Genomic DNA, 12,336 nt, shown 5'->3' with positions numbered 1-12,336 from the left:
AATGTGTGTGTTTCTTCGTGTTTTTTGGTAGATACCATCAGGTTTTGGTGGGTTTTTTTATGGTTGGTTGGTTGGTTTTGAAGCATCTTAAACTTATTTGTTTATTCACTTGGTATTACTTTTATTATTGCACAGAGTACTTACTGTGTTTCTGTGTTTTCAAGACTCTTCTTTTGCTATTCTTTGTTTTCTGGAAAGCTTTTCCATCCTGACAGCATCCTTCTGAGTTTTTGTTACAAAGGAAGATACTTCTTTGTGTGTCTTTTTTTCTTTTTGAATTGAGATTCACACTTAATACAGCTGGGTACATAAATTGGTCTCCTGTAACTATGTGTAAGCTCATGATCAGTATGTGTGCTGCATCTACTCTCAGAACTGTAGTATAATGTAAAATACGGATAACAGCTTTTAACTTGTAGTAGGAATTACCTGTTTGTAATTCCTTCTCCTCCTAGCTTGTTGACTAGTCCAGACCCCTGGAATGGTGTCTTGAGCAGACTCTTTGCATTGTTCTGAGTCTCGCAACTGAGTCCACAAACACAGAGAAGTGGACTGAGCACAGACCATGCCCTGTGATGCCAAGCACAGTTCTGTAGCTTTGTTTTTCATCCATGCAGCCTTTGGGGCTCCGTCTTTGTGGGTCTTCATCCAGCTCTTTTTACGTGGTTCTTTATGGACATTTGGTCAAGTAGATCTTAATATCTGCATGTTTGAACCTGGATTTGGAAACTGTGGGTGCCCATTTCACATTGTGATAGTGCCGGCCACGAAGTTCCTGAAGTTGAAGGATGGAGTAGCTGTGGTGACCGGAGGTGGTGTCCCTGTTGGTGACCATGCCGGGGGGCACAGTGGATCGTGGGTGCTGGTGCCGCGGCGTGCCGGGTCTTCATGTGCTGCTGTTGCTGTGCCCTGCAGTGGATGCCGTGGCACAGGGCACAGTCTTGCTCCTGAGCAACCACGGTAAATAAAATATTGGGATCCGACAATGCATTCTGCCAGTGCGTCCTCCTTTTCTCAGGTACTATATTTATACTTGCTTCTCTAATGTTCATCTGCTTTACAGATCCCAGTCTAAGGGAAAAAAAGTCTCTGCGTCCGAAGCTCTATTTCCAGAGTATGAACTATGATGAACTATAATACATTGTTTTATAAATGCATCAAGCATTATACCTACTTAAACAAACGTAATATCCTAACTGGCATGTGTGTGTATCCACAGTGTGAATTTGTGGGTTTGGGCATTGGGTGTGTGTGTGTTTTGTTTGTTTTGGTTTGTGTTTAAAGACCTTGACAATTTGTATTAGATTATGACATTTCTGATAGTAAGGTCTTCAACATATTCTGGGAAATACATTTATTTATTTACTTATCTGTCTATTTATTATATCTTAGCACTATATATATATATATGGGGTAATAAATTCATTGCATATTAGAAGAACTATGTCCTGTATCTTTGTCCTTATAGTGGCTTGTGTAATAAAAATAAAGCTGAATGAAAATCACAGCTAACACTGTCCCATTTTGTAACTGTGCATTTGTATGTGGGTGTGGAATATTGTGAAAAAAATCTTCAAAATATTGTCTGTTTTTCTGCTTGCATACAACACAAGGTAAAAGAACCTCTATGTAATTCAGTGCAACCTAGCAGAATTTGGGAAGTTACCAATGTAATATGCTCTCTTCATGTGGGGAAGATTTTGTATGTTACCTTTAAAACAATCTTGTTTAAAATCAAACCTTCAGTCATATTTGGTGAGTGTTGTAATTGTATTACGAAAATCTTTTAGCCTTTGTCTCATTCTGTGTAGACAACGTGCGTTTGCAGTTTGTTGAAACTAAGGTTTAGCCTAAGTTTTAGTTACTGTTTTAAGCAACTAGTAGTAATTTCCACATTGCAATATTTTTTTATCAGAGATATTTTCCATTTAAGATATTTTTAAATATGCATGCTGTTAAATGTATATGCTTTAATTCAAAACATTATTTTGGCTGATGGTGACTTAGATTGAAAGTATTGAAGTGAACATCACAACATAGCTCTGGTTTTTGGGAGTAGATTTCTGTAGAGATTATTTGTTACAGTAACACAATTAATTCTCTAGCTGGTTGATTTTAACCTATTTGTAATTTAATACTTTTATAATAGAAGTTGATAAACAGTTGTTCATGAGCTTAGTTCAGGAACACAGTTTCTTTTGTTTCAAAAGCAAAGAGTTTAAGAAAAACAGTCCTCACTTATATATATATATATATATATATATATATATATATAGGGTAAGTCAGGATACAAGTTCTTGCAGCTGTTAAATATGAAAGCACAAAGTGCAAAGAAACAATTAAACGTTGTTGATTCATGCAGTAGGCATAAGCTCCAGTGGCTTAACCACTTCTAAGGAGATAATATTAAACGCTCTAACAAACATTAAGAATGGTAATATTGAAAAGATTGTTTGCATATTTCTGAAGAAGTTATCCAACTGTTTTTTGCTGATGCAGGAGAAAATAAAAGAGTTGCTGTCAGAAAGCTTTGCAGAAGCAGAATAGAGGCTGATTGATCGGAGACAAGGTATAAACAAAGCAGTGCATATTAAAATACAGATACTGAAAGTAGTAGTATATTTGGCCCTGGTTTGATTTTAAATTGTTTGGAGAGTGTAGCCAACGTTATATTCTGTTAGGCTTTACTCTAATTGTAGCTGTTTCTCTGCTGACCTGGACAATACCCTTTGACAGTAACCATAGAAGCTGACAAATTAGTGGGGAACACGACTTAGTGAGTGAAGTTTTACCCTTAGGAGGCCTGAGGATGAATTTTTGTGGGAATATGACTTCTGTGTGTATTTTTCGTGTAGTAAACTTTGTCCTGCTGTTATTCAACATGGTATTTTGACTCAGCATGTGGTGAAATATTTTTCTTCTACTTTGAACATGGTAAAGTGATAAAACCATAAAGTTCCAGAGGCAGATCTGGCAATTGTAACTGAATCTCTCAGACTATAGGAATGTATAGAGTTTTGACACTATGGTAAATTGTCATCTAGTGGCTTTTTTTGTTCTGGAAGCTGGCCTTTGAAATATTCAAGATAATGCCCAGTTGTCATACTTCTAGTGAGAGATGATTATATATGTCTGGAGTGTTTTGCAGCCTGAAGGCTTAAAAAAACAGGAATGGGTTGTGGCAGGGGAAGTACAGATATAAGAAGATTTAGGTAAAGGTTTCTATCTGGCTATGTCTAACCTACCTAAAAGGAAAGCTTGTATTAGGAATTCTGTTGTAGTGAAGGGTCTGGCTCTGTTTTGGGATTTAATTTCTTTAAAGGGTTTAGTGTACCTGCATGACCATAAATGCAGTCTCATTTACTATGCATAGCATATAAACCAAGATATTTCTTTTTATCTCACTTCTGGTATGCTAAGGTAAAGAAATGAAGAAAGGTCGTATTTCTTGTGTATATTTGAGCAATATAGCCAAAATTTTATTAGATAATTATAATTTTAAAGATAGATCTTGTGTAGCTTGATCATTATTACAGCTATTATATGTGTAATTTGGCAGAAGAATTAGTCTTTTAAGAGCAACTAGCTGAGCGGGGATTTTTAGCTTTAGTAAGGGATACGGAGCCATTTGTTGGAACATACCAGCTTTGTAAAGTTACTTGATAGTATTTGCTTGCTCCTTACGTTAAACATATCAGAAAATAAAATGTTTTCTCTGGTTCAAATACTAAATGTTTTTTTAGGAAAAACAGTTTGAAAGTTACTTTCTGAGTGCTCTTATCCCAACGCAAAAATACAGAAGAGACCCAAAAGAGGAGGAATTTCTACCATGACCTAATATGTGATACAGAAGTGATTAATTCTGTCTATTTTATCAGTTCCATCTAGATATGGGAATAATATTACTTATGTCAGTAGCATTGCAGTGCTATGAGAGAAAAACATACTCGTATAAAATGTTACCTCCGCACAGAAAATGATTTTTTTTTCATTTTTAGAGTTCTGTGTTTGCTAGTATTAATTAGGGGAGTTGTTTTATTTAACTATATTTTTTAAAAGTATGTTGCGTTTCGACACTTGGAGGTTGCAGTAATATACGCATGATGTTTTTGTGATAAAGTTGATGAAAATCCAAGCAAAATCCAATCCATGAAAATCCAATCCAGCAAAAACTGTTTGCTGTGGTGCCTTTTGATACACTAATACCATTGAACCAGTTTTTATAAATCCTTTCATGGTATCTTTCAATGATATGATAATCAGTGTAGTTACAAGTCACTTTAATATTTTAAATTGGCACCAGTAGAATTTACTCCTAATGGATATTCTAGGGAGCTCAGGCTTGGCTTGTTTCCCGAAGATACAGATAGCAGTAACACAAGCGTCTGTACATTTGTGAGTACAGCTTTATGGTATTTTATCACCTTCCTTCTTGTCTAAAGGCTGTATGCAGAGTATTACATGTGATGAAAAGCTTTTTTCTTTTTAAACAACCGCTTTCTAGATTTCTGGAGAAAATGGAGTAAAAAAAGGGTAAATTAAAGTAAAACAGCTCTAAACAACAAAACAATGTAGAGAAAGGGGGAAACATTGCAAGTTTTTCCTAGATGCACTTTTGCTCCTACTAGGGATAGCATATTTAGAGGTGAAACCATGCACACACTGAAGATTTGCAAGGTGCAAAAACTGGAGAAAAGTGCACTCTGCAAATATTTTGAAATTTGTCTGAAATGTACTGGAATTTGAGAATATCTCTGTATCCCATGACATTTGTAAAGTCATATTTGTAGCTGCTACACTCACTGTGTTGTTTTTTGAGAAGATTTTAACTTGTTAAATAATTTATGCTTCACATTGTCCGTAGATGCACATGTAGTTGCATGCTTACTAGTATCCAACATATTATTCAACTTCTATCGCTATTTTGACTTTTCAATATATATCGGCCTAATGTTTAAGATGAGCTTGTTTGTTTTTAATCTTTTGCTTTGTAAGCATACAGATATGCAAACCAATACATGTATTTTTATATTAATACAAAATTTCATGTTACATAGGTGAACTAAGGCATAATTTTATACTTTGGTTTGAAAATAGACTCATTAATTTTGAGTTATGTTAGATAAAAGTCCTAGAAGAATCAAACTGGATAGGCAGGCAAGTAGTGGTATAGCTACGGAAGGTCCTAACATAACTAGGTTTATAGTATTAGAGAGTGTCAGGACATTTGATTTGATTTGGTTTTCACTTTAAGTAGTCTAGAACTAACAAAAAGTGTAGAGGAGTTAAGAAAAGACTCTCCAAGGTTCAGAAAATAATTGGGGAAATGATACTTTGAGAAGCTCAGTCTGTATTTGTTCATTTGGTTTTCCTGCCAGAGGTTACATTTACAGTTTGTCCTCTCTGTATTTGCATGTATAGTATCTTTATAACTGAATTAATGGCTAGGTATTGTAGATAATTCAAAATGTCTTTGCATGCTACTGCAGAAGAGAGAAGCTTCCACTTGCCTTCCCTGCGGAGTTGTACTGGTCCTCACAGTCCTTCTAGAGATGGGTAGTTATTCCTGGGAGTGCTGTTCTATCTGTTCCAGTGACAATTTTCTACTGAAATAGTTAACTTTAAACCAAACCTGGAAGTTTTGCCTCAGGTAGAGCTGCAGATACAGTAACAGCTGTAGGAATTCAGGTGCTGTAGCCATTCACAGACTGGAAGTATCTCCATAACCCTAGGTTGTCAGAGGAATACTTGGCCATAACAGAAGCTGGCATCTCGCGTTCCATTGTGGGTGGCTGGACCACATGGTCTCATCCAGACTGAGGTGCAGTAAATCAGGCATCCTGTGTTCACTGCACTCTATGGAAATTTAAGTAAATCTGAGGAGTGTTAACCCACAATGGGCAGAACTGCTTTTAAGTAATGCCCCCTAGTGTGTAGTTGAAGATGATCTTAAATACATGATATTCCAGCAAAACAAACAGTTCTCTATTTGATGAGTGTATTTGGATTGATATATCATTTTGTATGTTCTGTTGAAACATCCCAAATCTTTGAAATTTGCTAACATTTAGTGTTTATGCATATGACCAGCAACAGGGGATGTTTTCCCTCCAAAAACTGCAAGGAAGAAGAAGGGTCAAAATATATACAGGTGCCAAAGTGAGCAGGTGTTGGTGCACTTAGAAGACAATTATAATGAATCAAGACTCTCAGAGTCCTCTCAGCTCCGTTTCTGTGGAGACAAACAATGCAGTGCTCATGGCCACCAAAAAGTATTTGTTTGCCTCTGGGTTTTTCCCTGACTTAGTCTTTTTATGCCTCAATTAAGTCAGCATGTGGCAGAGTCCAAGAACTGGGGTCAGCACAGGAGAAGTGGTGGGAGCAGAGGGGGAGCAGTGGATCTCAGACTGAAGACTCGTGTTTCTGGAGGTGTTCTGTTATTGCAGTTATCCTTATTTAATATGGACCTAATATCTTGTTTCCCTACCTACACTCTAAATATTTGAAAGAAACAGCATTTTAACATACTGGTGGTCTTCACCTGGAAAATATTCTCCAGTGCGGAAATATTTAATTATCTTCAGTTATTAATTGTCGTTATTTCCCTGCTCATGGAGAAACACTTGTAACGGTGCAGTGTACTTCTGCTTTGCTTAGCAGAATCCTGCACAACTTCAAATACTGAACAGTAACCAGTACAATCGTTTGTTTTATCATTTGTAATAAAGCATTCAAAAACTGTATAATCTTCACTGTATCCTAACTTGGACTTAGGCTGGCTGTGTGCTGCTACTTATCTATTATGTCCAGCACATATGTTGCCTATATAGGAAAGAAGAAAAAATCTTTCATTTCTTGTGTTGCATTTCTTGTGTTGGCTATTTTAACTACAAGCATCACAGTCTTGGTAAAATGTTAAACCTTATAATATTAATAATTCAAGCTACGGTATTTGTGGTCTGTGTTAATTTAGTTGTTTGTGTAGTTTTGGATTTCAAAATACTTCTCTAGAATCGAATTAGGGACTGCAGCAGTACAACAGAATTAGAGCAAATTTCGAAGAGAAGTTCAACAAATCCAAATCTCCTTCAGATTTTGTTTTCTTAATGACTCAGTCTCACCCTGCAAAAAATAAATCTCCCCAGCTAGTAAATTTCTTCCTTGTGTGAAACTGCTCAGTTCTGAAATCGGTAATTACAAATGTGATTCAGTGAACTATTTTCAGTAATTAAAACCTCCAATATGTGTTATACTGAAAATCCCTACTGAATTCTAGGTTAGGTAGTAAATTGAAAATGGGAGAACAGGCAGTTGACGAAGGCACAGTATCGTCCCGAGGAGGGAGGAAAAGGGGGTGTTTCAAAGTGTTGGTATTTTTATGACCTTTTCTTTTTAGATACATTTATATTTGAATTAGAATTTTAGCAAATACAAAGAGAATATAATAGGAAGAGGTGAAAACCTTTACTCTACATTTAGTATTTCCTAATCCTTCTCTAGAAGGCTTTCAACATTAATGTTGTGGACTCATGGCATATTTGTTCCTCATGACTGAGATATGGGGAATAGATTTTGCACTGAAACCTGACATTAACAGGGCCACTCACAGTATATAATTAAATATTGCATGTGTCTTTGCAGGATCAAGTTTTCAGTTTCCAAAACATTTAAGAGGTCATAGCAGGGCTTTTCAAGCTTTCTATTGCCTTTTTTTTTTTTTTTTTTTAATCTAGGGGTTTCAATAGCATCTATTATTGTGTCTTGCAAGTCATGTTTCTGGTTCATTTCTGACACTATACTTTTAAAATAACGTTTGATATGCTGTATTTGAGAAGATATGATTTTGTCTGGTCTGCCGTGTTTGGCCAACAAAAGATTGTGAGGTTTTAGAAGCAGAATTACAAGGTTATGGATGGCTGTCAATAAGGACATACTCAGCTGGCAGGTTATCTGAGGGTAATGGAGTAGTCTTTTTTATGCACGTTGTAAATATGTATTTTGGTTTTCTGATTAGTTTTAGTACTAGACTGAATTTTGTGTGTGAATTGAAATAAAGTATCCTGTTAGTGATGAAAAAAAGATGCTAGTTACCTTTATCTCATTGCTTAGGATTCATAAAGTACAGAATCAAGGTCTCAGGAACTAAGTTGAATGTACTTTTTATTCTTTTTGTTTTTCAGAGGCCCAGAAGACACAATAAATGATTGTAAAATCCTTTTTATAGAGGAAATGTACAAGATTGAAAAGCCAGGAGCTTATCCATTGACATTTGGGGATGGAGATTTCAAAAGTATGCTTTTTTAAATTATTTGAATAGAAGTACAAATTGAATGATGTTTCTGTAAAAAAATAAAAGGATCAACGTGCGGAGGTAATAATAATTGTTTTGTGTGTTCAGGAAAGTAATAACATAGAGTCCTTTTTAGGTTTCTAAAAGTATGTTTACTGTAAGGTGGCTCTACTGACATATTCGTAAACCAATAACATCTTAATGCTATCAATCAAAAGTAAGGAAAAAGGGGAACAGCTAATAATATTCTAAGTAAACTGTGCAGAATGAATTCTTAGTCTCAGTTAAGTTCCTAGACAGGTGTCCAAGTCACCAAAACTGCAATTGCAATTGATATGTCATTTAAACTTCAAATAATGTAATAAATGCCAAAGATAGAATCGGTCTGTAATGATACAATTTACCCCTGTTGTTAAGTCAGAATTTTAAAAACATAAGGAATGTTGTGCCAAAGCTGCTCATAACATGGAAAAAAAAAGGGATAAGTAATGTTTGGATTATTGTTTGGCCCTGCATGACTTTCTAAAAATGAACTATGCCATACCTCCTCATCCTTCCAGCAACCACAGGAATGGAGTTAGTAGTGGCTCATCTAAGAGGCAGTGTGACATTTTAGCCAAAGTTTAAAAATATATTAAAGTTAGGAGTGATAAGTGTTTCTGGTAGGAAACCTTCATAAATAAATGTAACACAGAAAAGTAATCTTTAAAAATGTAAACCGGAAACTTAATTGATCTGTCACCTTAGCCTTATTTCTTTTCCTGGAGGCAAACTTTTTCACTACACTGCCCTTTTAATTTCTGTTCATGTAGTTCTGTTTTTTTCTGTAAGCTGGCTTATTGTTCACTTATTCACGGTGCACATCAGCTGAGCTGTGTGCTGTAAGCAGTATGCCCTTTACTGCTCTACTGTACTTACATCCCTATTTGTATTTTGTTTTTAAAATTTTAAAATATATATACATATCTTTATAAATACAGACACTTTGGCTTGTTTGTATGCTATGAAGAGCTGCAGACTTTTGTTATAATAACAGCAGATGAAATTCAAATAATTAATTGGCCTTAAATACGCTGTGAGATTGTTGTAAGCGCAATCAGAAAATGCATTGGCTGTATTTCTGTCTATGTTACATTATTGTCCATGTTCTTTCCAAAACATAGAATACCTACTTTGGAAACAATTGTCTAGCAGAGAAACAAAGTAGGTGATCTCTGCAGAAAAATTGGTATTGCTTGATCATGGCCATATGTTAATTATGTTTTGTATCTGTAATGAGATAAAGTGTATGACCTGTCAGTGTATGTTTAGCAGTTACCATTTAAAATAAGGTAGTTATTTCCAAATTATTTAGTTGATATCTAAATTCTGCAGCCCAGGAAAAGAGCAATTACAAAATTATATTAGAAAATCAATAAAGTAATAAGCAACATACTTGTAAATAAGTTTCTAATATTCATATGCAAAATGAAAGTAAGACCCAGCCTCAACATATGTTACTTCATCAGAATCCAGATTTGTGCTATGAACATGAGAGACGTCTTCTTGCAAAAGAAGATAATATGAAATAATGTATGTGACTAATATCTGTAGTGTTGGTAGGGGTGAACAGACCTGTCTTTGTGTGAACAATAATGCAGATATAATCAGTGTGTTTTATTTACAACATGCTTAAAGCAGAAATATGAACAATTAAAGTAATGTAATGAAAATGATGGCTTATATTTCATTTGTATATTGAAGAAAGTTTAAACTACAGGTATTGTTTAACTGAACTAAAACATGTAGAGTTTTTTGGGTTTTTTTCCCTCTTAAAAAATTACTAACTTTTGACCTAGGAAAATGGTTTGTAACCAAAACTGGCAAATTTCATAGGCCTAAACAACCTGTGGTGGTAAGAGCTACAGAAAAATATGCAGTTTCTTTTTGCCTGTTATTTATTGGATTATGTAGACTACTGAGTTTCTTTAGGAAGTGCTCAGTCATCACTTTTAATATTATTTGAAGTGGATACCAATTATCTGGGGTTTCTTCAGTCTGTCTTTACTTGAATTGATGATGGCACCATGGACAGACTATAGTTTTGCTTTGCTGTGCTGGAAATTCCACAGATTTTTTCATCAGCATTCATAATGTTTCTCTTCTCTTCAAATGAACCCTGGGAGAGAAGTCTTAAACTAGAAGATTACCTCCATTTGGATAGCATGCAGATAAGTCTAGACTTTGGTAGAAGCACTATACTGAGAGATTTTGGCTTTGTGTCAGACGTTTGTCTTTGAGGCTTTGTTGAATAACCACTGCTGGTGGCCTTACACATTTGCTCCTCATGTTTTGCAGTCAGAATATCTTGCTAGAACTTCTGTCTGTAGCTGGTAATTTTCCATCATCAGTGGTTCTGCTTTTATGTTCTTCAGCTTTTATGTTTTTTCTCCTAAAAAGTTATTAAACTGCTGTGTTCTAGCACTGCTTATGATAGAATGGTTTGAATTTGAAGGGACCTTTACAGATCATGTCATCCTACCCCCTGCCATGGGCAGGAGCATCTCTTGCTAGATCAGGTGGCTCAAAGCCACATCCAACGTGACTTTTTATGCTTCCAGGTATGGAGCATCTACAACTTCTCTGGGCAACCTGTTCCACTGTCTCAACACCCTCATAATAAAAAATTATTCCTTATATCCAATCTAAATCGATCCTCTTTCAGTTTAAAACTGTTGCTTCCTGTCCTGTCACTATAGGCCCTGTTAAAAAGTCTGTCCCCATCTTTCTTAAAGTCCCCCTTTAAGTACTGAAAGGCCACAGTAAGGTCTCCATGGAGCCTTATCCAGGCTGACCAACCCAAACTCTCTCAGGCTTTCCTCATTGCAGAGGTGTTCCAGCCCTCTGATCATTTTCATTGCCCTGCTCTGGGCCCTCTCCAACAGCTCCATGTCTTTCTTGTACTGAGGACTCCAGACCTGGACACAGGACTCCAGGTGGGTACTCATCATAGCAGAGTGGAGGGACTGAATCACCTCCTTTGACCTGCTGGCCACACTTATTTTTATGCAGTCCAGGATACAGTTGGCTTTCTGGGCTGCCAGTGACATTGCTGGGTTTTATCCAATTTTTTAACCACCAGTGTCCCTACATCTTTCTCTGCAGGGCTGCTCTCAATTCCTTCATCCCCCAGCCTGTATGATATTGGGGATTGTCCTGTGTAGGACCTTTCACTTGGCCTTGTTGAATGTCATGAGGGTCACATGGGCCCACTTCTCAAGCCTGTCCAGGTCCCTCTGGATGGCATCCCTTTCCACTGGTGTTATCAACTGCACCACTCAGCTTTGTCATCCAGAAACTTGCTGAGGGTGCACTCAATCCCACTATCTATGTTGCTGATGGAAGTATTGAATAGTATTGGTCCCAGTATGGAGCCTTGAGAGACACCACTCCTTAATGGTTTCACTTGGTCATCGAACGATTGGAAGTGGACCATCTGCCCTTTGGATGCTGCCTTGTGACAAATTCCTTATCCGTCTAATAGTTCATCCATCAAACCTGTATCTCTCCAGCTTAGCAGTAAGAATGTTGTGAAGGACCAAATCAATGGCTTTACTCAAGTCCAGGAAAATGATGTCTGTAGTTCTTCCCTTGTCCACTGATGCTGTTACTCCACTGTAGAGGGCCACTAGATCTGTCAGGCATGATTTGCCTGTGGTGAAGTCATGTTAACTGTCTTTAGTCACCTCCCTGTCTTCCATATGCTTTGACATGTCCTCCAGGAGTCTCTGTTCTGTGATCTCACTGGGCACTGAACTGATTTTGACTCGTCAGTATTTCCCAAGGTCCTACTTTTACCTTTTTTTAAAAAGGGTGCAATATTCCTTTTTCTTCAGTAACTGGGGGCTTTCCATGACTGCCATGACTTTTCAGACATAGGAGAGTAGCTTAGTAACTACATCAGCCAATTCGCTCAGAACCCTGGCATACATCTCGTTGCGTCCCATGGACTTTTGTAAGTTCAGTTTCCTCAAGTGATTTTGAATTTGACCTTCTACAATGACAGG

The 12,336-nt window shown here is 36.6% G+C and overlaps 1 protein-coding gene across 1 annotated transcript in view; it reads left to right on the top strand.

Moving 5' to 3' along the window:
- The window catches only part of UHRF2 (ubiquitin like with PHD and ring finger domains 2), a 91,550-nt gene that overhangs the window by 49,912 nt on the left and 29,302 nt on the right, over positions 1–12,336 (top strand). The window contains 1 exon segment of the mRNA XM_080363153.1: positions 8,181–8,290. Within this exon segment, the coding sequence (XP_080219279.1) occupies positions 8,181–8,290 (110 nt within the window).

The sequence above is a fragment of the Nesoenas mayeri genome, assembly GCF_963082525.1.
Source record: "Nesoenas mayeri genome assembly, chromosome: Z".
NCBI lineage: Eukaryota > Metazoa > Chordata > Aves > Columbiformes > Columbidae > Nesoenas > Nesoenas mayeri.
Note: the sequence above shows the minus strand (reverse complement) of the source record. Positions and strands in the feature narration are given on the sequence as shown.